At 44.7% G+C, this 26,597-nt stretch overlaps 1 protein-coding gene across 6 annotated transcripts in view; it reads right to left on the bottom strand.

Annotated features, from left to right (window-relative positions):
• The window catches only part of LPIN3 (lipin 3), a 319,561-nt gene that overhangs the window by 129,389 nt on the left and 163,575 nt on the right, over positions 1-26,597 (bottom strand). For all 6 annotated transcript variants that reach the window (XM_085619183.1, XM_085619184.1, XM_085619182.1 and 3 more), the window contains 2 exons: positions 4,359-4,559; positions 3,800-3,895 (listed from right to left, as the gene is read on the bottom strand). In XM_085619183.1, coding sequence (XP_085475309.1) covers positions 3,800-3,895; positions 4,359-4,550 — 288 coding nt within the window. In that variant the 5' untranslated portion in view covers positions 4,551-4,559. The remainder of the gene's footprint in view (positions 1-3,799; positions 3,896-4,358; positions 4,560-26,597) is intronic.

The raw sequence follows: 26,597 nt of genomic DNA, 5'->3' as shown, positions 1-26,597 counted from the left end.
CAATCCTATTAGAATTACATCGTAAGGATGAATAGCAAGATTTTGACTTTTACGCTTGGTTTTAATTTTTAGAATTCCAAAGCTGAATAAATTTCATTTTAGCAATTGTTCTTATTCTGGATTAGGGGATATATGATGTTCCTGTTTTTCTGAATCGTTGTGTACTGTATTAACTGCTTTATGATCTGATTTGTTTATATTTATTCTTGTAAATGGTATTTTCTGGGTATGAAATAAAAAGATTTAAAAAAAAATAGAACATCAAGAAAGATATTACACCCTTAATGAAACACCTTGGGTGACTTAGGATACTTTTCATAGACGGCATTATCATAGTGCTAACAGGCTTGTACTACCTAAAGTAAACGCACATGAAAATTAGGCTTTTGCTAGCAGCAAGCACTTACTACCACACTTGGCCCAGAAGCCCAAGACGAATAAGATAAACCAAAGCCATAGAAAGCACCCCCCAAAAAAAGGAAACCAGTTGTAGTACCTGTCCACAAGGCATATGAACCAAAATCTCATCTTACCATAAGGCAGACAAGGAATCAAATATACATATTCAGTTCCAGAAGAACACAGGAAGCACCAGATAATAAGTCATTCTATGATCACTTAAAGGACTGTAATATACAGAAAATAACAAGTTCGTAATAGAGAAAGAGAAATGTCCCCAAAAAGACAGAGAACATCCAATCTCCTGACAGGAAATGTATGGCTATCCATAGTGCTGAAGCCAACGAATATGGAAATATCCAGGATGTTCTTAAAGCGAAGAAGGATCAAAAGATGAACCTTCTCTTCTGAAAAAACAGAAATCTTCTCAACCATGCAAGACATGGTCGTCAACAGCCCGAAGGTAAATGCTCCGCCGCTGCATCTCATATAACCTCAGAAGATAGCTCACAGGACAACCATGTTCCAACATTGAACACAAGAATAAATAACACCCAAAAACAGAGGAAACCAAGATTTTAATTATTCAAAAGAATACAAATCAGACACCTGGAATTGCCAAAAGTAATGTCTCGAGTAAAAAGGGGGTACACTTCCATAGAACATTTTCCTATGCGCAGGTTTGGAACACATCACATAATAAAGCTGGCCTGCCCCTCTCACAGGGAAGCATAACCCCAAACATTATCCAAAGCAACTGCTATCCGCTCAAGTGATAAAAAGGACTGCATGGGCAAACCAGAGATCAAAATTATCCTGAAGTGGAAATTGAGAGTATACAAAAAATACAGGTATACACTCTGCATACAAGGTCTAATAATTGGCCTAAGTACATGCTCTACATGAATTGCTGCATGTCAACAGCAATACACATCAGCATACCGAACTGCTTCGAAGAAGCACGTTAAATGGTAAACTCCCTTACTGGAAGAAACTCCTGCAAATGACCTCTTGCGCATGAACCCCATTTCAGAGGAAAAAGTATAAGTAAAAACATACCTCCGGCATCCTTTACCACAAACTGTTAAAGTACGGTATTGAAACAATAACATCTGCTAATCGTAGAAACACCAATCTGGTGAAACCAAAAGGCGGACATGCCAATGCCGTAACAAGGCTAGCTCAAGGAAATAAAAATCCTGTATCACCTATACAACCCAAGTATAGGGACAACTAAAGAACACAAACAGAGAAAGAGGGATTAAGACACTATATCCATTCATCTATCCCAGAAGTGTCTTAAGGCCGAGTGGGCCTGAGCCCCAAAAAGATGGGCACAGTCAAATGGCATATCGACCAAAGTCGCCCTGACCGCCTCCGTAAAATCTGAAGTTTTTAATCATGCACAACGCCATAGCACCACGGAAGATGCCATGGCCCGACCTACTGAATCAGTGGTAGGCATGCCACACCTAATGATTAGCTTAGCTTCCTCATGGCCATCTCTAGTCAGCTGCCCAATATCAGAACGGAGGTTATCTAGAAGTGATGACAACATAGTCTGCAAAGAATCCCATGAATCGTGGGAAACAAGTGCTTGCCACATGCATCTAGACTCCGTATTCAATAAAGTCTTAGGCAAAGAATCCGTATCCTGTGAAGCTGCAGCACTCTGAACTACCAGACTACGAGTGTTAGGATGCATAAGGAGACAAACTGGGTCTCCAGGAGCAGGCAGGTGCCTGCGAGATATAGCACAGTCCACCAAGACCCCTGTATCAAGTTTGGCCCAAGTTCCCAACAAAATGTCGAACAAGGCCACACTGTATGGAAGAACAGGTTCTCCACCCCGTCTGACCTTAATAAAGGACATCAATCCGTCTCCACAGTAGGCAGTGACAACTCCAAAACTGCAGCCACTTTCCTCAGCAAATCAGAAAAGATGGAACTTGCCTCAGTAGCGAGACTAGGAGGGGAAGTAGCAACGAGGCTGGGGTAGACTCCAGCCCACAAGCCTTTCCAAGTGCAGATATCGAACTCTCCTTCACTTGAGGTGGACTAATCTCAGAAATGATCTGAAATGTCCCGGACTCCGTTATATCACCCTCCACAAGGTGACTCCCATAAGTCTCACCATGAGAAGGAAGTGAAAATGCCACATTCTCCTCAGTTTGCTGTGTTGACACCCAATGTCAAGAAGGCGAGGCGTTGAGAAGATGAGGAGGATTGACTTCGATCTGTGCCATCAACGTCAATGCCGAGGACAGCTGACCAAGAACGGACGCCGAAGGTGGAGTCCCCGAAGGGCTGTGCACTGACGCCAACCTGATGACTCAGATGGCACCACTAAGGCCGTAACTCCACTCACCTCCTTGGGACCCGAGGGTGCTCCAAAGGAAGGCAGGGGCCCAAAGATGAGATGTAGAGAGTTGCAGTATTTCCCCATCTGGGCAATCGATGCCCAGTTCCGGAAAGATGGGGAGAGACATGGTAGAGTTGTGTACGGTCTCCTTAACCGGAGAGCGGGAGGAGCCGTGGGAGATGGAGTCTCCACGTGGCTAAGTCGGGGGTTGCCGCGACTTCATACACGTGCATTTATCTTTAGATGTCTCGGGATAGCAACGTCCCTGAGATCGGCTTGAGCTCCTGGAACGGCCCCGTAAACGGACCTCCGTTTTGGAAGATGAAGACCAAGGCCATGAAGTCTGAGGATCACGACAGACATGCTGCCAGTAACTTCATACAGCATTCCTTGGGTGTCTTCAGCTTCAGCCTTTGGCAGAAGCCTCAATCCTCAGAGTTGTGGTGTTCTCCCAAACACCACATACAAATGGAGTGTGGATCTGTAGCGGATATTTGCTGAGTAGAAGGCCCACAAGGCTTAAAGCCAGACGACATTGGGAAAAAATAGGCACACTGTTCCCCACAGACAAAACCTGTGGAAATACGCTATAAAAAAAAAACAGCCCGAGGAGCAGCTTCTCCCGATCCGCATTGCAGCGCGGGAAAGAAGAAATTGACGTCCGCGCACCGGAGGGAACTTGTATGACTCCACTGACATCACATCTGAAGTCGATGTAATCACAAAGCCATAAGGAGCTGTCCCCCGGCGCACAGGGGGACAGCTGAAAAATTTCCGGATCCAGTCTGACACCTGGGGAGAATTCAAAAGTTAAGGAATCTGCAGCTAGATTTCTCTATCAGAAAACTTTCTTAATGTATTTAAGAGAAGCCTCACTAGGTCCCCACACAGCTTCCAATTGCAATATTCCAATATGCTGTGCCCCACAAGGTGGTCTCTCCTTGCTTCCTCAATGGCATGATGAAGATGAGTTAATAGGGTAGATGGCCCATTCGTTTACGTTACTGAATGCTCCTTACCTTCCCGAGATCCACTCACCTCATATGTTTCAGTTTCCTGGACAAAAAAGGCTTCCCCATTGTCCCCTAGCTTCATGTGCAAATCGACTGGCTCTCCATTAATCTCAATATCAACCTACAGAGAAGACAGGAAGTAAGAGAAGGGAGAACATCACCGCAAGAAATTATGATTTTAAGATGGTAGTAGGAGAGTGAGAAATCAACTGACTATGGGTGTGTGAGAAACTGTTCAAACATGGATAGGTGAGACGTGTGCAAGACAGAAAGATCAGAAAGAAATACATTGAACAGAAGGATTGGAGTCATCCATTTAACGAGAAAAGATGTCAGGAACAGGAAAGATGACAAAGGACGAGAAAGGTACGAAATGGAAAGACTAGATGAGAGTAACTGAAAAAGGGGCAAAGGAACGGCAACAGGTGAGGGAAAACTCATGGCGAACTTGAGAAGGGCATCAAGACAATGAGCGAAAGAAAGAGGTAAGTAGGCAACATTATGTCCTTTCGAATGAGTAAAATGAATGCACTGAAAGATGAAAACCCCAGAAATCACTGGCCACAAGAATAAAACATGCTCACCACTTTCTCTTTGGAGCGTAGGACACCCAGCTTCCCAAAGCGCACATGGAACGGTGAACATTGAAAAGTGCCATCGGCCTGCCTCACCACGAGCACATCAATGCACCCAGATAGAGTTGCTGGGTTCAGGCCACGATACAGCTCTTTCACGGTCACAAACACAGTTTCTGCCAGCTGTCCAACGTAGTTCATGGTCTGTGACTGCAAAGAGAATGACAGATGAAAAAGGGATGGACCTGAAGCATAGAGACTAAAGGAAAGGAGGGGAACACACTAAACTGAAGAGGGTGCGAAAGCAGAGAAACACGCCAACACACACAGGCCGATGATAGAAACACATGGCGACTGCATGCATTATGTATTATGCATTTACCTACAATTCACACAGTGTAGAGAAAATGAACTTCAGCAAATCAGTTTCAGTAGTGGTTCCAGCCACTTTACAGAGGCAAATTCCTTCTACTGTGATAGAACTTTCCAAAACCTTGAGTCTAATGGTGGGAATGTGACTGTGTAGAGAGATGGTTGTACTAAAAAAGGATTCCCAATACCAAGGCACAAGGCATTGTGTCCAAGCTTTAGCAGGGTTTCTTTTTTTACTATGTAACTATACCCACCAGAAGCTAATGTGGTGGCACTTCGCCCTAAACATCCACGCCCTATTGAGACTGACATTTTTATGTGTATTGCTAATGCAGAATACTGGTGTGGTTGTTCATTTGTACTCATAGATGCCGATTCATGGGTGCAGCCACCATATTTCTGTACATATCACTAGGTGGCAAGGCGAAGCCCAGACATGCGCTCACTGTAGGTGTGTCCACACTTATGTACTGTATGACGAGTCGCCAGACAGGCAGCAGAAGGTGGCCTCACCTCACCTTTGCCTTTATTGCACAGCCGAGTGTAGGTATGCTCACTGAATGCATTAGAACATCAATACAGTTTTCAATTTGTACCCCTTTACTATGTATGGAAATGTGAACAAACTTTTTATAGGAAACTCATTTAAGGGCAGCCATTTTAAATGAAACTCATTTAAGGGCAGCCATTTTAAATGAGCTTTAGATAACTTGGATAGGTGCAGAACAAGGGGCCTGGTATGTCATTTGGACCCATTCCCTCCCGCCAACCACAAGAGGGTACTGAACCTTTGTTTGAAGTATCAGGACAAGGCCAATGCTGGCTGTGTGTGCTGGTGTGGGGCTATGCAGCACTACCTCTGCACCCCGGCCTACCTACAACAGGCAGGCCCCGTATGGGGCATGCCTGTTGTGCGTGCTTGTCAGACGTCTGCACACCAACAAAGGAGGGAGGGAAGTTCCTTTTGCAAACATTTGATAGATAGCATGGGTGCCTTTGAATTGTGTCTGCTAGTGGGGCTTTTGCGATTTGCGTATTTGAACAAAAACTTCGTAATAGGCAAAACATTCTGAAATGAAAACAGGAATTATATAAATAGGAGGTTCCATGGTTTGGACAGTGAAGTAATACTGAAGAATCCATTCGGAAAACAGATAAGATTAGAACTACATAAAGATTTATTGATAAACTAAGTTTGACGGATATGGTTCAGTGAAAAGAAAAAAAAAAGACAGAAATAATAAAAGTTTTAAAAAGATGTAATTATCAAGATGGCAGAATTTTACTGTGAACATGGGTCTAGTTAGCAGCACAAGGCCAGCCACCCTCATCAATAATAACCTGATCATAATCGGCGTAGCAAAAAGTTAAGTGTCAAGCCTAACGAGTAGACCATGGTCTTTCAATTCCAAATATTGTACGTTATTGAACAATGAAATATTTTGCAGTAATAATAACTGTCCAAAAGTAAAACAAATAAACTATAATGCTGAAGAACCAATATCGTCCTCCTGACCAGCTGCTCCTGCTCTCTGCAAAGTGCCACCTGGCCTCTATGATATAATGTATCCCCTTTGCACTCCGAGGGTCGGGCTCGGTCCAAGGAGATAAATAAAGGGCAGAAGTTGCTCGGGCCCTTGCCGGCAGTATATAAATCGACGTGATGCATCATTTGCGCCTGTCGCTGTGCTTGCGGTCTGTGTGCACTCCTGCCAACCAGTCTGCCTGCCACACTGGCGACCAGGTCGGCCAACCCTGCCTGCATCACTTACAAGCGGTGGAAGACTGGGTGTGGGAGAGTACCTAGCTGCTACTGCGCACCCTCGGTGTTGCCTGACGACCCCAGTGTATGCTCTGGTGTCTGCGGCGTGCTCTAGTCGGCTCCCGCTACCCTACCTGCAGCGTCTAGCCCAGGGGCCCCCGGGCAGACACGCGCTCCGTGTTCAACATTGCGGCTGAGGAGATTGGCTATCGTAGTCCATGCGGCCCAGCTGACTCCTTTTTGCGGCCTCCTAGAGCTGCGCACATGGTGCTCGGACTCCATTCTGCTGCGCCGCCGCTTGAGGCATTCCCAGCCCCACCCGCCTGCTCTCTGGCATCAGTCTAATGCGGCCTACACTGCTCGCAGCCTGCGGGAGGCCATCTCACTCCAGAGGGGGTGACCTGAAGTTCGCGGCCCAGTCACAGCACGACACGCTGCCTAAATCAACCGTGGCACGCATCTTCCCAGCGAGGGAGGAGAGGTGGAGAAGCCTGCGGCCCTGTACTCAAGGGTGTGGCAGATATACAAGTCAGCACTCCCAAGAGGCAACACGAGCTGAGCAGGGGTATTCAAGGAGGCTGCAACTTGCACCCACCAGGAAATAGACCAGCAAAAAAAAGGAGAAATATAATAAATAACACGAAAGTGAAAGGTAGAAAGTGAAAGGTGAAAAACAAAAACAAAAGGGGAAATGAAAGTAAATGACTGATCAGAAATCAAAGCACAACAGCAAAATAAGAAACAATAAAAGAACATGCGCACACTGCGTAGAGACAAAGAAAAGGGGGTAACAGCACACTGCCAGGCCTCAACCTACCTGCTCACTGTATCTCCGAGTACCTGTGCCCCCCTCTCATGTTAGCAAGGTGGCAGACCGCGCAAAGAACAATAGAAACAGCTACCTCCCAGCATTAGTGCGCCACAGCAACAACAAAACCAGGCTCGGCCTGAGCCAGCCTCATATGCACTCGCCTCAGTGATGTCGCTGCCACCCTCCGATGAACTGTCAGATCCGGCCACAGCGGCGACCAGGTGGCATTCATAGAGTAGGTGACTACAGCATTACTTCCAAGCCACGCAAGAAACAGATGGTGTCGTTAAGATGTCGCTACTCATGCATTTTGGAGGTGCAGAACTCTCTGAACTATTTGAAACACTACTGAACACTGGAGAGGAAGCTGATTATGACGCAGCCATTAGGGCGTTACAAAGACATTTCAACCCCCAGCTCAACCCAGACTACGAGCTTTTCAATCTACGCAAAGAGAAACAAATGGACACGGAGTCGGTCGACATGTTCTATGCAAGGCTAAGAAAATTAGCAAGCACCTGCATAAAGATCAATCAGCAGGAGGAAATTCGAGACCAGATAATACAGGGCTGCAGATCAGCAGTGCTACGAAGGATCATCCTGAGACAACCTGGTATCTTGGTGGATGACAAACTAGTCTTAGCCCGGTTCCACGAACTGTCAAATAGCTGGGCGGATGAGATCGAAGCAGCCCTGGGTATGTCTCTGAATGCCCCTGGAGTCCCAAAGACTCCCAGCATCAAGGAAGAATGGGATGACGCCAAACAGACACTTCAAGGCTCAGCGCGACAAGTTTCAAACCTCAACCCAAGTGACAGCTGAGGAAACTGTAGCCTAGAGCAAAAGACCTCCGGAAAGTGTCCAGCCAAAGGTAAGACATGCTTGAAAAGTGGGAAAACCAATCACTTTGCAATAGTATGCCAGAGTGGGAGTCCAAGGCCCACTGCTGAATATCGAAGGAGAGCGACCGTGGCCCTATGTCAGTTATCACTTGAAGTCCAAGGGAAGATGGCGCTACCAGTAGCTGCGGGACTGACATCCATCCAGATGAGAAGTAAGACAACGTCTTCGCGGCATTCTTCGCTGGAAGAGTGGGCCACAAGAGGTGGCCACCCCCAATGTGCATGTGGAAATAAGAGGCACTCCTGTAAAGGCACTCATCGAAACGGGAGCGTATGTAAATGAAATGTACTCTGAGCAGCTCAAGAAGCTAATGCTACACCCACCACGCTCACCCAGAAGGGTGAGCATCTACACGTATGGCGGGATAGAGCCGCTGCCACTTAGAGGAACTATAGAGGTCGATCTCACAAGCGATTGGCACTCGAAACAAGCAAAGTTCCCTGTCACGGAAGGCGGAGAGGGCACACTACTTGGCTGCCACACAGCTGAAGATCTTGAGCTGGTGTTTTTCATAAGACAAGCGCATCAGTCACATGCAGGCTCCCTACTCGCAGAGGTGCCGCAACTTTTCAAAGGTCTGGAGAAGCTAAAGGGAAAGTAGGTCAAACTGCACATTGATGACTCTGTCAAACCCACTGCTCTAAGACATATGAGAGTCCCTTTCCACCTGAGGCCACAGGTGGAGGGTGAGCTGCAAGCACTGGTGGTTCAAGGAGTCATTGAAAAAGTGACCGGCCCCACACCCTATGTATCCCTGCTCATTATGACACCGAAGCAGCTGGGAGCCATATGGCTGTGCGTAGACATGAGACTCCCAAACCAAACCATCCGGTGAGAACACCACATAGCACCAACCATGGATGGTAATGTGGCAGATCTCAATGGGGCAAAATGGTTCTCGAAGCTGGATCTCAACTCAAGTTATCAACAGTTACAACTCGTCCCAGAAAGTCACTACATCACAACCTTTCCCATGCATATAGGCCTCTGGTAATTCAAGAGACTGAGCTTCAGCGTTTCGTCCATGGTAGAGGTGTTTTAGAATGCCATCAGTGAAACCGTCTCCGGACTCATGGGTGTGATCAACCTGAGCGAGGACATCCTCATCTTCTCGGAAAACCTCTAAGAACACCATGTCTGACTGAGAGCCACCCTGCAATGCCTGGCTGACAGCAGCCTGATGCTGCATAAAACAAGTGCTCCTTCTACAGGGACTCCATAGAGTTCTTTGGGTACACCTTTTTGCAAGAGGGACTAAAAGTTGACCCAAAGAAAGCAGCAGCCATGCTGAGAGCACCCATGCTCCAGAATTCAAAAGAAGTCTACAGCTTACTGGGAATGGCGACATAGTGTAGGAGATTTACCCTCAACCTTGCCTCTGAGCCACCATGAAACCTAGCCTGTATTGTAGACCCAAAGCAGACCAAGCATTCCCTGCCATGAAAGAGGACAGACTCAGTGGTTGAAGCAAGCCCAGTGGGACTGGGGGCTGTACTTATGCAAGAAGGAGCAGACAGACAGCGGGTACCGGTAGCATACGCCGGCCGTGCACATTCTGACACAGACGCTCGCTATGCTCAGATCGAGCAGGAAGAGTGGGCATGTCAGCACTTACACCTGTACCTCTGAGACCACCAATTCAAAGTAGTAACCAACCACAAGCCTCTTTTCTCTTTCTTCACATGCACCACATGTCTTGCCCCTACAAGAATCAAGAGATGGGCCGTACAATGGCAACCCTATGGATTGAAAGTCATCTATCGTCCAGAGGCCAACAACCCCGCAGACTATTGGTCGCGGCATCTGTGAGAAGTTGGCCATATGCTGTCCACTAGTTATAGTGGACACCTTGCATCAGTCCAAACAACCCGTATTGATGATAGGTTTAAAGACAACCTTTATTGAAAGATCCTAGTGGTAGCTATGGAGAGCAGCCTTCAGGCTAAGTCTTGAAGGAGTGTAAAACAGCTTGGTTTACCAGATTATAACCTCTTGAATAACTATATGAAAGGAGAACCACACAAGGTATATATATAAATTATATGTATTTAATTCTAAACACTAATCCCTTTATGAGATTAGAGAGCAAGGCACACAATAATACAGTTCTAAAACAACAGTAAATAGCACAATATACAATGGGCTCTAGGGGCGGACCAAACCTTATATTAAGAAAGTGGTATAAGAACCAAGACTGGACTAGACACAGTGCCTAGAGCATGTAGAATCGCTGGGACCCCAAGGAACTACCCAAGGTAGTGACACAGGAGACCCACGGGGGACGTGTGCAGTGTGAGAACACAGCCGTGAGCCCCGTACTATTCCATGGGAAAATCAAGGATGGAATTTTAGAAGCTAAGGACATTTAGGAGAGGACTTTAAGCAAACCCCTTTATACTTAGGGGGTTCTAGGGCCAGCACCCATGGGAGCACCGGAGTACTCGAGTTACCTCACCCAGGGAAGCCGGGTGCATAGGTGTCAAATGGTGTCGGGAATCATCTTGATTTCAATGGCGATCTGCTGCAAAGTGCTGCTGACGGGAAGGCGAAGAGTGTCCGGTGTGATCCAAGCCTGGATCGAAGTTCAGAAGAACCTGAAAGCAGAGGGGACAGAGTCTCGGTCACTTGCCAGTGACCAGAGGCACGATAGACGAATGCCCACCAATGTCGGGTGTTTCAGGTGCGAAGAGGTGAAGCTTGACTCTGCAGCCATGAGGACCAGGAGGCGTCGAGGACGACCAGGAGCAGGATTCGAGCTGTCCCACGAAGGATGCAGAGTGCTGCGGTGTCGGTGCCTGGATTGGACCCAACAAGCCTTGGCAACAGCAACCCACACAGGAAGAGAAACGATGCTTCGGTGCGGACCAACAAGGTCCTGGGGACTCCCCAAGCGATGGAGAGTCAGGGCATGTCTGTAGCAACCAGGTAAGCCCAATTAGAAATTAAGTTGCCTTCACAGAGACCCACCAGCCGATGGACTAGGGATCGCAAAGGGACCTCAAGAGAAAACACAAAGGGCCAGCTCACGGAACACTCGTGGAGTGTAAGCGGGCAATCTTTGGTGCAAATGCTGTTCGGGGTCTGGGCTACAAGTAACCCAAAGCTCAGCTGCAGGAGTCGCTGGAAAACTGATGCTTCTGCAAATGGTCGCGGTGTCCAAGGGTTCGGGTTGCAAGGTCTTCCACGAGGGATACAGGCCTCAGAATTGCTGAGTGCACAGATCGACCTCAGAGACCACGGAAACCTAGCTCCTGTGTTGCGATATTCTTCAGTCATCTAGTTCAATGTAGGTCGTCAAAGTTCCCGGATTCAGTATCAGAGTTTGAGTTTCGTCCAGGTGTAATCTAAAGTTTTGTAGCCAGGGATTCATATCTTATACCCAAGGAAGGGGTGGGATAAACTCTAGGGACCCACCTATGGGAGGGTCAGGAAAGAGGGGTGGTTACACCCATTTTCTTTGTCCAGTTTCGCGCCAGAGCAGTGGCTGGTAGCCCCTGCAACCGGTTTGAACAGGACTATGCACAGGGACACCAAATGTGCCCCCAGTGCTGAACTTCTAAGCACTCTTGGAGTGCACCCACCCAGCCCTAATACACTAAAGCCTGTCTGGGAGGTGGTGACACCTCCCTGTGACAGGAAACCTATTGTCCAGGCCGCCCCTGACGGAGTTTCATCCAGCAGCAGGAGGGCAGACTCGTGTCTGTGGCTGGCAGCATCCATTTTGTGATGCCAGGGCTCTGTTAGCTGGTACTGGGTATACCGGTGCGTCACGTCTCTCCCTCTAGAAGGGTGGGAGCATACTCCCACACCAGTTCCTGGTGTGGGGGTATGATTCCAAGCTGTTAGACACCAAACACGACATGTTTACCTGCAGCCATCCCAAAGTTAGCATTTACCGCGAGGTTATAATGCACTTAAGAGTATAAGGTTTGGCTGCATCACAACCCTGGAATAAAGTTTCCAAAGGCTGCAGAGGGGCTCTGCTCATGCATGGGCACCCTCTCACATAAAACCCAGCGCCCTGCCTTCAGGATTTGTAAGGCTTGCCATAGGTGTGACTGATAGGTTTATTTGTGCAGTGATATGGAGAGATATAGTGAACCTATATCTCAGTAGGGGTGCAGGCACCACCTTACCCAGGCTGCAGTAGCAGTCCTGTGGTGTCATTTTGGAAGGCTTCCCAGGGGTGGCATAATACATGCTGGAGCCCCTGGTAGGCCTCTGGGGTACCTATGCCCTGGGTATATAGTATACCGTACTGGTAATCAATTTAAGGGAGAAAGCAGATAGGCTGGGGTCCTGAATAGCAGGATCCCAGCCAAACTAAGTCGACAACCAGCAAAACACCAGGAAAAAAGTGGGGGCAACCATGTAGTCAGATTCCACCTTCCTACAGCATCTATCACTGCTAGAGACGAAACGTCTAACAGAAGATGATGTAGGGTCGGAAGAGTTCATCTGGATGATCGTATAAGAAGACTGTCCCAAAGCGATGACACTCAAAACAATCTGAGAGGTGACCTGAAACGATGGAAGCCTGACCCGAGCAAAGGAGGCCCTGATGGACCACGGTCGCTGATGATGGAAGAACAGGTGTCGAAGTAGCAATAATGAAGGGTGCAGAGCGGGTTGAACGAGACACAAAATGGTCTGCTGCTACAAGGGCAGCTAATCATGATGCCCAGAAGTATATGTGCCAGAGTGATCAACCTGGCCCACCAGGGACACCAAGGGACTGCCAAAACAAAGGCATGATTATGTAGCAAAGTATGGTTTAGAGAAATGCATGTAATGGTGGACGAGAAGGTGCACAACTTCCACTCCTGCGCCATTACCAGCGGAGACCCGTTGCCATCCCCAGGGCTGACTGAGTAATGATGGACTCATACATGAAACAACTGGTGGTAGAGATACAACAATCCACCGTGTTCTCCCATGTCAAGCCCATACTACAAAAGACGTTTGCAATGCTGTGAGTTCCAGAAGAGGTAAGGTCGGATAATGGGCTGGCCTTCAAGGGACAGGAGTTTCAAAAAAAATTGGCGTCACTTGCTTTCCATCGCAGGAAAATCACTACCCAATTGCCCCAGGCCAACAAAGAGGTGGAGAGGTTTATGAGGACTCTCAACCGGGCCCTGAGGATAGGTGTGGATCAAGGAGAGGACGCTGAATGCTGTCTGCACAAATTCTTGCGTGTCTACAGGCAGACCTGGTACGCAACGATCAACTGTTCTCCAGCTTTTCTGCTATTCAGAATGCCCACTAGGGACAGCATCCCGGCAGATCCGGATTGGCAACTGGCTAACATGGACATCGAAGCCACACAGAGGAGGAGAAAGATCACCAATGACAAGGCTAGTCAGTGGTGGAGTGTGGTGAACCCCCCTTTGCAAATTGGGGCCCAGTCATCATGAAAGAACGGCATCCCGAGTGGAAGTTTCAGACGCCCTACGAGCCAGACGTCTGAAAAGTGGTCAGGATTGACAGCTCCATGGTCACCATTCGGAAAAAAAAGTTTATTGCACAGAAGAAATTTCAGCCACATCTTCTGAAAGGCCTCTCCGATAACTGCCTTTCACAGTCCCAGCATCAACAATCAACATTTCACTTAGAATTTCTACAGCAGATCAGTTTGTAATGGAACCAACAAGTCCCTGAAAACACATAACAAACATTACAAATCCTAAATAAATATATATGTATATATGTGTGTACATACACACACACACCCATTACTTTCCCACGTTAATAAAGCATAACTGTGAGAGTTAGTTGTTACTCACCACAACTATACAACTAAAATTGAAAATGCAACCATCGTGCCTTTTGGCCGCTCCCCCGAAAACCTTGGTTACAACGTAAGCTCTGCTGAACTGTGAAATACCTCAAATTACTTCAGGCAACTTTACTTTGACTACCCCACCCACCTTTATAAGCAAAGGATTAGCAGCTTTACGACAATCATACCTCTCTTTTCTCTCACTCTGCAGATTTAATTCCCTCGGCTCAGATTTCTTCATCACTCACTTCACACTTGCTGTAGATTCTCATCCATGGATGATTCATCATAGTATATAGCCTACGTTTCTTGACCAAGAGAAATGGACTTGCACCCACGATAGAAATTGTATTCCTCCACCCGCCAATTGACACCTTGAACCCAACCTACCCCACTACTTCTAGCAATTTGAATGGCTTCCTTTAGTGTTCTATTAAACCTCTCTGCTATTCCGTTTGTTTCTGGATGATATAGGGCACACTTATGAATGATACCCCTCTCACCCAGAAACTTCTCCATTTCTTTATAGGTCAATGCAAACCATTGTCCGTCAGAATCATTCTAGGATTGTCTTCTCTTGCAAATACTTCAGTCAATAATCTGATGAAGGCAGCAATGTTCATTTCATTAATTACTCCAACTTCTGGTCACCGTGATCACGTGTCTATGACAACAAGCAAATACTTGGAAGCATTGCCCACATTGATGGGCCCAACTTTATCCAATCTCTTCCCAAACCTCAGTGGGAATTTCCCTACAGACCACGGGTGCCTCCTCACCTTCATATTTTTGGCGCTTATCTTGCACTCACAACATTATCGTATAATTCTTTCCATCACAATGTCCAGTTCGGGCCACATTGTTTACTTACAATCCATCAAATATTTTAGCATATCCTGCCAATTTTTAATTTTTCTTCCAACCATTGCCTCCAGAAAAGACAAACTGAGACCTACTTTTCACCACTTCATCTTTTTCCATTTCCTGCTCCCAATCATTCTCTCCAACACAACTTATAGTCACACTACACACCTTAACCTCACCATCATTCCAACAATTTTTATCATCATTCTTTAGTCCCGAATCCACTACCAACCTCAACAGGCAATCCGTAACCTTGTTGTCAAAACCAGACAGATATGTGACCATGAATTGAAAATCCTGGAGTGCTACTAGTCACTGTTAGATCCTAGTCAAGTCTCTTCTTTCCAAAGACCTCCTGCAAGGATTTATGGTCTGTCCGCACTAGGAACTTCAAGCCCCACAGAAACCATCTCAACCTCCTAATGGCCCAGTACACTGCAAGAGCTTCCATCTCAATAGTCAATTAACACAACCCTGTCCCCATTAAAGACCTGGAAGCAAAGGCTATAGTGACCTCATCTCCTCCATGCTTTTGCTTCAAAACAGCACCAAGCCCTCTTTAACTGGTATCCATAAGACGTTTGCTAGAATTTCCCAGGACAAAGTGCTCTAAAAAGGGAGCAGATGATAGAGCAACCATAAGATCATCAAATTACTTGCAGCACTTCTCTGTACAGGCAAATTTAACACATTTCCTGAGTACACTCCTAATGGCCACAGTACGACTAGCAAAATTAGGAACAAACTTGGAATAAACCTAGAATAAAATTGCATGATTTTCGTAGCAAAGAGACTCGGTATTGATAAACAATATTTTGTAAAAAGTAACAATAAATAAAATATCTGAGAAAAAAGGGGAAACTAAAACCTCACTTATACTCAATGTTGTACCCGATAAGTTACATTGGATTAAATAGAAAAGGAAGAAGAGTTTATGGTACCGGGCAACGGCGGACACAGAGACCGCACTACCTTCTGTTGTTCCCTTGTTAATACTTAGTCATCAAAAGTGGAAAATGTGTGCACGCATTTTCCACTTTTGATGACTAAGTATTAACAAGGGAACAACAGAAGGTAGTGCGGTCTCTGTGTCCGCCGTTGCCCGGTACCATAAACTCATATTCGTTGGACCGACCAGCACACCTGACCATCCCACAAAGAAAATGTCAAAATTGATTGACCGACGTGAAGAAATAGCACAAGACCTCTTTGGGAAGGGGTTCAGTGCAGCGCCATCTGCACCTTCCACAGAACATTCCGACTCCGGACTAAAATCTTGTTTTACCCGCCTGGAAAAAATCAAAAAACAGGAACTTGCCCGCTGGTGGGACGGAAAGACACTCCAGCAATACATGGATAATGACAAAATTCCCAGAGGCCTCAGAATCCTCATTTTCCCAACATTTGAGGATCTCAGTGGAAGCCTACTGGAAGAATGGGAGCATAACCTCAAACAATCATCTTTCACCATGATGAAGATTCTTGTGAAACACGCCACCGAGAAAGGCCAGAAATTACAGGCGGAAATTGAGGAGATCGAGAAACAAATTGCCTCCATGAATTGTCATGACCTAGTGGAGAAAAATTATGCTATACTCAATAAAGTGATTGATGAGCACCAGCAATACCTGAGGGACAAGAAAATGGCAAAAATCAGGAGGGATGACCGTGACTACAGAGACGGTAGAATCTACACTTTCGCCAAAAATATGATAACACCACAAACAGCGAGGACAGAAAAAGAACCAGAGAATCAAGCCTGGACACCAAATCTGTCAGCAACAGCTCACTGGCATCCAATGCAAGTACTACATCTAGTACAGGACAACAATCCATCCCTTTAGAAGAGGGTTCATCCAACTTCCAGAGAAAAATGGAGAGACTACGTATAGGCGACAGACAACATACAAGAAATACAAAAAAACCAGACGAGGTGGGAGGACAGGGAGGAAGAATAGACAATCATGCAATGTCCCTCCGCTCCAAGAAAACCAAGTGATCACCCACACCACAGGGCTACCTGAGGCTCCCACCACGGGGGGATTGTCTGGACTCACACCGATGAGTCCTCCCAACTCTGAGTTACAGATCATCAATCTTTCCAACAGAACGCTTGACGAACACGAATTGAATGTGTTGAAAATGGGTTTGGGTTTTTGTCCCACACAACAGGGTGACCTAGTCAATGTGCACATTGATCTGTATAAAATTTATTAGATCACTTAAATTAAAAGAATTTTTTTCACAGCAACCAAACAAACGTGTTGTCAATAGTGCACCTAGTACACCATCAGATCGCACAATCGGGGACATACGTGGGGTACAAACACTCTTAGCCTTAGAATCGGATGAAACACGCAATATACAGGACATCCTTGATGATCTCAATATCCAAGAAGACTACAGCAGGGACACAGGTCTCAGATGTAAATCCAAGTTTATCCCCCCTGGGGGTTCTCATGCCAATATTGACATATTCAGCAATTTGATTACACAGGAACTCAGGAAATTAGAAACCCCTAACAAATTTACACAACACCCATCCCCCAACCTCACACGAGCAGAGAGAGAGGCACTCTTGAGACTCCAACAGGACACAAACATCGTCATCAGAGAGGCAGACAAGGGGGGAAATGTTGTTGTCATGAACACAAAGGACTACATGGGGGAAATCTTAAGACAGCTTGATGACCCCCTCTGCTATGAAGCCATCTCACACAATCCCTCTGACACACTACAAACTGTTATCAACAGTAAACTCTTGGTATGGAAAGAAGAATGCTTATTAACTGATCAAAAATATAGATACTTACATGTCAACAACGCACGCTTCCCATGCATCTATATCCTGCCCAAGGTGCACAAAGGGGGTCCTTTTCCACCCGGTAGACCCATCATTTCCGGGGTAGGCTCTCCGACAGAGAAGCTATCCCAGTTTGTTGACCTTACACTCCAAAAACATGTTACAAACTTGCCTTCATACCTGAAAGATAGTAATGACGTCCTGGGCAAATTGGACGGTTTCATTTGGTCGGAAGAACTCAGCTTTGTCACTCTGGATGTAGTTGGACTATACACTTGCATCGAAAAACAATACAGCATGCTTGCCACTCGTCATTACCTAGACACTGAAGGGGCGGAACACTTTTCATACAACATGATTATGGATATGATTGAGCTTATTCTCACCAACAATTTTTTCAAACACAATGAAAGATGGTACCACCAATTACGAGGGACCGCGATGGGTTCTTGATTTGCGCCCTCGTACGCGGGACTCTTCATGGGTTGGTACGAGAAGGAACACGCATGGGCAAAATGTGCCTCCCCCTGGACCCAACACATCGTCTTCTGGGGGAGGTACATAGACGATATCATCTGTATCTGGTCAGGAACCAAAACACACTTGCTGGATTATTTACAGTACTTGAATGAGAACCCCTACAATGTCCAACTTACTATGCAGAGCCATCCTACGCGGATTGAGTTCCTGGATATTCATTTCTTCATAAAAGAAGGGATTATCCATAGTTCCTTGTACCGCAAACCTACATCATGCAACAGTGTCCTACACGCAGACAGTGCTCATGCCAAATCTGTAATTGCCAATATCCCTTATGGTGAAATGGTACGGGCACGTCGTATATGCAGCGAGGAAGGGACTTTCAAGAATAACATTGCCGACATTAAAGCACGTTTCACATCCAGAGGCTATGATAAGAAAACTGTTGATAAGGCTGAACAGCGAGTACTCACTTTACCCAGGGCAGAGACACTAACTACCAAGAATCAACGCAAGGCACCTGCATTTGACAGCAAATTCAGGAAAGAAAGGGTATCCTTCTTCACCAACTACACTTCACACAGTGACAAGATATTTAAGGTATTCCGAAAACACTGGCATCTGTTGGTCGAAATTCCCACCCTACGCACCATCATTAGTGACCATCCATCGCTGATTTTCAGGAGAGGGCGTACGCTCAGAAACTCACTATGCCCCAGTTACGTCACTACAAAGAATGCAAATACATCTACCTGGTTGCCACATCCTCCAGAAGGGTTTTTCACGTGCACCAATTGCAATGTATGTTGCCTGGGACTCAACAAAAGCAAACATTTCAAGTACAATTCAAGTCGCACACACCGCATTAGACACCATATCACCTGCAATACGCAATTCGTTGTTTATATTCTTGAATGCCCGTGTGGCATCATCTATGTAGGAAGTACAGCTCGCAACCTCAAAACCAGAATTCAAGAACACCGCAGAGCGCTCATCAACAATGATGATCGTTACCCCATGACAGAACACTACCGCACTACACACTCAGGACCCATCAAATTTGGTTTCTTAGGGATAGATCATATCCCACAGAATAACAGGGATGGCAATAGGGAATTGTCACTCAGAAGAACTGAATGCAAATGGATATGTAGGCTTGATGCGGTTAACAGGGGACACAATTCTGACCACGAGTTTCATTATTTTTTGTAACCAAGTCAGACTGATTTATATTCTTATACATGCCATGTGTTCCTTCATGCTAGAATCTTGATTTTTGAATGTTACATGTACATTCTCTCATGATTCAATTTTTGTACATCTGGGTTTTTCTTATTGAATTATTCTTTTTCATTCTTTTATTTTATTTATTTTTTATTTTGTTTATCTAATTTTTATTTTAAAAAAATTCCGCTCCTCATTTCTTCCTACTTTAGGTGTTCTTATCTATTCACGGTCTTTTCAATCCTCCCTTGCTTAACGCTATTTAGTTTCATTTGTATTTTCTACTTTCATATTGTGTTTTCTTTTTTCTTTTTGTGCTATCTTGCTTTTTTCCTCATCAACCTTATGCATATTATTTTTTGGTATTACATTAGATACCGTTTACTTAATCTCCCCCTTACACATACCCAGTCCATTTTTTTATGGACATTGACAATCTTCTCTTGTATTTTTATCATCATGCATCTACTCTGCGCTGTCAAGCAATTTAAACAGTAAAACAGGCAAATGTTAGTGCTGACTCTGCCATCCCTGGCCGTTTTATTTACACGAGCCTATGGCATTTCTCCCTACGGGACGTTTCTACTAGTTCTGACTCTGCCCCTTCTTGGCTGCGGATCCCAGAGCTTTAGATACATCAGTATCTCTGGCTGCCACTGCATCACTCTACGCACTGCTGAGCCTCCCCGCGTAGAGACGTACTAACGTGCTCGCCTCAAAGCTACTTATTCTCCCGCGTCTCATCGCTCGGAGCACCCGCTCTGATTTTCCCTGAAGGAACGAGTCCTTGTTATTCCGGCGTACAGGTATGCTCCTTTTTACTTAGACATGCTGCTTTCGGTCGCAGACATAGGCTTTGATGCATCATAGTGTTTTATTTCATCTTGCTGCTCACGGCGTGCGCGACTTATCTTTTCACGTAATTGCTTACATTGTTTTTTATTGTTTTAGACCTCCGTTTTTCTCAACACGACAGGTTCGTTAAAGTCTAGATCTTAGTTGTTTTACACGAAGGCTTAGACCTAAGCTCCCAGGCATTCTAGCGAGATGCCTTCCCTTTGCTGCTTTTTTGTATGCGTGACTCACTTTTTTACTTAATTACAAGTATTGCATACTATTTGCCTAGACTCTTGTTCCTTTTACCATGATATGTGCTTTCTTCAATATTTATTAGGATCACACTAAGGCCCGCTCCTTTCCGCCTCTACTGTCGTGCCGGATTTTTTTATGTGCGTAACTCAATCGTTTTTTTGATTATTCGCATTGTATATTATTTGTTTAGACTCTTTTTTCTTTCACAATGATATGTGTTTTTTCAGTCCTTATTTGGATCACACGAAGGCCCGTTCCCTTCCGCCTCTACTTTTGTAGATCCTAACATTTTGACCTTATCGGATAGACCTCATTTTGTTTCACACGCCCCTTGCTGAGCTACTTAAATGTTACTTTACATTGTCAGATTTCCATGCCGCATACCTGCTCCCCTCTGAGTTTCCGTGTGACATTATACCTTTAACAAAATATTTATTCCGTTTACGTAAATGTGATTCTTTTTATCCTTTCTCCTCATAGCACATAGCGCATTCAGGCCCTTATCAAGGTGGCCCGTGCGCTATCCTGTGCCCACCTAGACCTAGGTGTTTTCGAACCCATTGTGACAAGAGCGCCTTTATTTTGGTATGTACTTCGATTAGCTTTTTTACTCTTTTTGGGACTCATTACCGATGCTTGCGGGCTATTAACTGCTGACATTAAGGGCTACAGTGTGATTTTCAACCCAGATGGGCTGTCTTGGTAGGACTGTATATTCTCATTTGTTATTACGGATGTTTCGTTTCTTATTTTCTATTTTATGTACATATATATAATTGTGGGCTGACCTCTTAGCTTATTTATGTCAGTAATACTAATTTTTATAATGTCTACTACCTTCACTAGTCTAGTGACAAATCCCTTCTTTCTTTATACTAGTAAGACTTTGCATACAAATAATAATTTTTTTTTTAAATATGTTCAGTGAAACAAGGGGATAGGGAGCGTGACTATTTTTATTCAAGAACCAATGTGTGTTTATTTAACTTTTTTCTTTTTCATGTTCACTTTTCACGTTCTCTTTTTGCGTGAAAAGAGTTTGACAAACTTGTTCAACATCATGCCAGTGGTTTGTGTTTTTCTGTTCTTCTGGCTCAACAACAGCATATAATATGATATATTACTATTATTATTTTCATTCATAGATTAAGATTTTATTGGTCTACCTGTAACTGCTTTACAAATCCACACCTTTTTTTGCCACAAGACACTGTTTTCTGTGCCTGGTCATGTTTTCTTGATTTCGCTGTTTTTTTGTCCTTGGTCCTTTGACTCTAGAGTTTGATCTATATTATATAAGTCTAGATACATGTCTAATGTCAAGTCTATTTTCATTTAAGTTGTCACTACTTTGTTTATTAAGCCATCTTCTTTGGTTATTTCCCTCATCTCCCTTCCTTTCCTACAAACCCCCCCCTCTCTTTTATCATACACTTGTGACTTGTTCACTAGTTCACGCCTTCCCCTTCCCAACACTTACTCTTCCTATCTAGGATTGTTTTTATCGGTTTCCATACTCACTTCTGTGTCACCATACTGTACACACGCTCAAATGTGTATACGGGCATGTGTTGAGTGCACACTATTTATGTGTTTTCATTGTAAATTGCAGCACTGAAGAAGTTCATTCTATGAACGAAACGCGTTGGCTGGCTAATCTTCTTTGAAAATAAAAGGGACTTATCACCTACTAAGGCTTATTTGACTCTTTGACCATTATCGAGGTTTTAATAAGCGGTGCACCACTCCACCAACCTGTTTCTTCAGAAAAGGAAGAAGAGCTAAGAAAGAAGAATACATGTACCACACAAAAATAAATATTAAGTTCACCGTCATAAAAATGAATGCTATACCTTGTTCTCAATACACATGCTGTGTGATCCGTAGTCCCTTCACCAATGTAGCGTGCATAGTGCCTCTTTATTTTTGGATGATGAAACTAGACAGTGTTGCCAGATTGGGCTATTTCCCGCACAAATGGGCAACATTTTTACCATTTGTGCGGGAAAAAACTACCCTGGCGGTTTGCAGAAAGTTGGACGACATTTGCCCTTTGTGTGCGCAAAATTAGTGGTTCCTGTGATAATCAGGGCCGTCAATCATTCATAGCGCAAACGCGCTAACTATGACGGCGCTGGTTCTTGTTGATGGCCTGCCCGCAGAGAGAATGGACCAATGATCTTGTGAGGGGCATGCCAGTCATCATTTAAAAAAAACTTTTCCATTTCTCTTTCCTGGCGCGGGCGCGCAGCTTACACAGAGTGCTGTGGTCTGGAGCTCAAGAGAGGTGGAGTCACAAGTGGCAAGGCAGGGCTTCTTGGCTTATCCTGCACCCTGCATCTGTTGTGTGTGGGAGTCCCTTGGTGCCCAGCAGGTGTATTAAGGTGAGATTCGTATACGAAGTGTCCACTTTTCCGGCGCTGCCGCTGTCAACTGCCCCCTCTTCCTTTTATACCCTCTCTTTCTGTCGCTCTCTCAGCTCCTCACTTGCTGAAACCCGTGCATCAATAAACGTCTCTTACCCTCAGTTTCATTCTACTTTCCTTCATTAGTCCCCATGTGAAATGGATCCAAAAACGAAAGAAACACTTTTGTTGGAAAAGTGGTCTTTTTCTTACATATTTCTGTTCCAAAGTGCAGCCTCGGGACCAAGAGAAAAAACAGGTGCAAAATAGGAAAAATAAATAACTGAATAAAGTATTACACAACAGTTGAAAGCTGGCCAGATTGGTTTTAATTCTCACACAAACACATTAGCGCCACTTTACAGAGTTTGCCATTGAAGCACTACTTTATTTTTCTCGTCATTCTTTGAACAACATTGTAGTGTATGCCTTTATTGTAGATTGTTTTCTTTTAATGTATTGTAAGTGGAGCGTGGCGTGGAATCCCTGTGGGTTCCAGACAGTTTCCAATCCAGAATGTCAGATGCTGACTGATGTCCTGGAAGGGAGACTGTACAGCCTGGCGCTCACCTGTTCTTCTTGATATGGAATAAAATACTTGGATATATTACTGCTTCAATTGCCTTCATTACAATTGGCGACGAGGATGGGATTTTGAACATCAGTCGTTTCGGGAAAGGAAGAAAAACATAGGAAGGAAGAAATTGGCAGAATTTTCATCGAGGGACAGATCGTTCACACGGAAGTTTATTTTCTTTACTTATTTAAACTGTCCTGTGATCCTATCCAACGTGGGGGCGAAGTGCGGACCGGAATTAGTGTAAGATCGTACTTACATTTGAGCGCGAGCTGTGGGGGCTATCGGCTGCATTTTTCAATCGGCAGCAACGTTCCAGCGCGGACTCTCCTCGCTCCGTCATACACAGACGAGCGCGGAAGGAGCATGCGCACAACTAAATACAGCGTCAGAGCAGAAACCTGGTATCCCATCATTGAAAGAGAAGCATTAGCTTGAGCTTGGGTGTTAGAAAATTTTAGAGCCTTTGTGTGGGGCAAACCAATTATCATCCGCACGGACCATCGACCTTTGGTTAAGATTTTGACTAGCGAGGGTAGTGTAGGGGCTTCTGCTAGGCTGGCAAGGATATCCATGAGGATGAAAGAGTACGTTTATAGAATCATTTATGTACCTGGGAAGGACAATGTGGTCGCAGATTGCCTCTCTAGATTACCTGCACCTTTGGAGAAATGTCAGGATGACCCGTGGGGCAATTTTAGCATTGCCCTTATCCAAGACTCTGGCACTCCAGCGATTTCTAAAAATGAATGGGTGAGTGAACTTTCCAAGGATGAGGTTTTACAAGCAGTTTCTAATTACATTTGTAAAGGGTGGCCAAAGAAAGTGAATATCAAATTGGAGGAGAAAGCTTATTGGGATGTGAGGACAGAACTATCCTTGGATAAAGACTTATTACTTAGAGGGGATAGAATAATTCCTCCCAGAAGTCTGCAAAAGAGAATTTTGGAGTTGTGTCATGAAGGACATTTTGGAGTAGTCATGACCAAGCTTGTTGTTAAGGGCGTGTTCTGGTGGCCGGGAGTGGACATGGAGGTGGAGAAGTTGGTTAGAGGATGCCCAATATGTTCCTCTGCGGATAAATCTCTAAAGACCTTCAGACCTCCTATGAGTGAAGGGTTGATTCCCAGTCTTCCTTGGGAAGTGATTGCAATAGATATTTTCGGACCAGTAGGTGAATTAAGGGAGTATGGCATTGTTGTGGTTGATTTATTCACTAAATGGCCAGTGGTTAAGATTGTAGACAAAGTAGACACACACACGGTTTTGAAGTTTTTAGATAGAGTGTTTGTTGAGGAAGGGATACCTGTGTGTGTACTAAGCGACAACGGGGTACAATTTACATCCAATACTGCGAAGGAATACTTCCAGAAATGTGGCATCCAACATAAAACAACTTCGCTTTATAATCCTAGTGGAAATGGTACAGTGTAACGGTTTAATCGTGTTCTCAAGGGTGGGATCCAATTTGCAATGGGTAAACATTTGGACTGGAAGTTGGAATTGCAAAAAGCTGTCTGGGCTTATAGGGTAACTAAGCATTCCACAACAGGTTTATCACCTTTTATTATGATGAGAGGTAGAAGGCCTGGGTCTAAGTTCTGTCCCAACTGGATAAGGAAAGGTGGAATTGAACAATGGTCACCAGAAGAAGTAAAGAATAATCTAGAAATAGCGCATGGTAGGAGTAAGGAGTACTATGACATACAACATGGTTCAAAGGATGCAATGGTAAAGGTAGGTGACTGGGTAAAAATTAAAAAACCCAATAAAGTTCCTAAGGGTGAGAGTAGGTTTGAAGCCTCACAACAGGTGGTGGAGGTGCTCCGTAATGCGGTTAGACTTGCAGATGGAAGGGTGTGGAACTTGAAAAATGTTGCATTTGATTGGGATCAGATGCATTATGAGGATACACCCAATTATGAGCATACTGCTAATTTTGAATGGGTGGAAGATTATTTTGATTGTTGCAAAATTCAAGCTGATTTGAGTTGTGAAGATAGTGTGGATAAGGAGATTGTGGTATATGAGGGGACATTCAAAGAGTACCAAGTCGACATGGATGTAGGTGAAAAGAACTCTATCCTTCCGGAAATTTTTTCCACTGTAAGGAAGGGGGGGGGGGGGGGAAGTGGTTCCTGCTAGTTCTAGCATGAATATGGAGGATGTAAAGGATGGTGGGGTCACAGATGTGGACAGTGGAAAAAGGAAGAAAGTTTTACCTGCATGGCTTAAGGAATATGTGAAGTAGTATGTTACGGAATATAATCACATGGCTGGTTATGTTGCTTATGGAGATTTTTCCTGTTTCTTTAAGAAGTTCTTCCTTCCACTTATTTATTTTGTTTTATATGTAGTTGCCATGTAATTTTCCTTATAGTTATGTTATTGCATATTTTGTTTTTTTTTATTGTTCCAAGGAAGGGAGATGTGTAGTGTGTGCCTTTATTGTAGATTGTTTTCTTTTAATGTATTGTAAGTGGAGCGTGGCGTGGAATCCCTGTGGGTTCCAGACAGTTTCCAATCCAGAATGTCAGATGCTGACTGATGTCCTGGAAGGGAGACTGTACAGCCTGGCGCTCACCTGTTCTTCTTGATATGGAATAAAATACTTGGATATATTACCGCTTCAATTGCCTTCATTACAAACATTGTTTTCCTGGAAGTGGTAGCGCACCATTCCAGGAGGTTCGGTAATACGTGGCTGATGACTGGAGTGGAAAATGCTTATTGTGATCCTTATCAGCACTTTTCCTTATTTTAGTTTATCAAATGTGTACTGCTGCTCTGCGTTCAGCGATGTGGTCTTTTTAAACCATACTACTTGTGTTTTGTAAGGATTTAAGCAATGGACATTGAAACAGGTCCCTTCTGGGCCCTGTAGTCATGTGCTTAACGTTTCAGGCAAAAACACTCATTGATTTCTGAATAATGAGTATAAAAGTGTTAAGGTAATAACCATGTTGTTCTGCTTGTATTTCACATGCAGGATGTTGTTACTTTTTTTCCAGGCATCATATTACTCTTGTGCATAAAGTGAATTGAGTTGCATCCAGGTGTTTATCGCGGGGGCAAAATTGGGATGTAGCTGATGGCAGTGCTAGGTTCTCTCAGTGGGACAGTATGGTGTTCAGTGGGGGAAAGGATGTGACACTATGGCCACAGCTGCCGAATTT

Source organism: Triturus cristatus, chromosome 7 (genome assembly GCF_964204655.1).
Source record: "Triturus cristatus chromosome 7, aTriCri1.1, whole genome shotgun sequence".
In the NCBI taxonomy this organism is placed as follows: Eukaryota; Metazoa; Chordata; class Amphibia; order Caudata; family Salamandridae; genus Triturus; species Triturus cristatus.
This window is presented reverse-complemented; position numbering and strand designations above follow the sequence as displayed.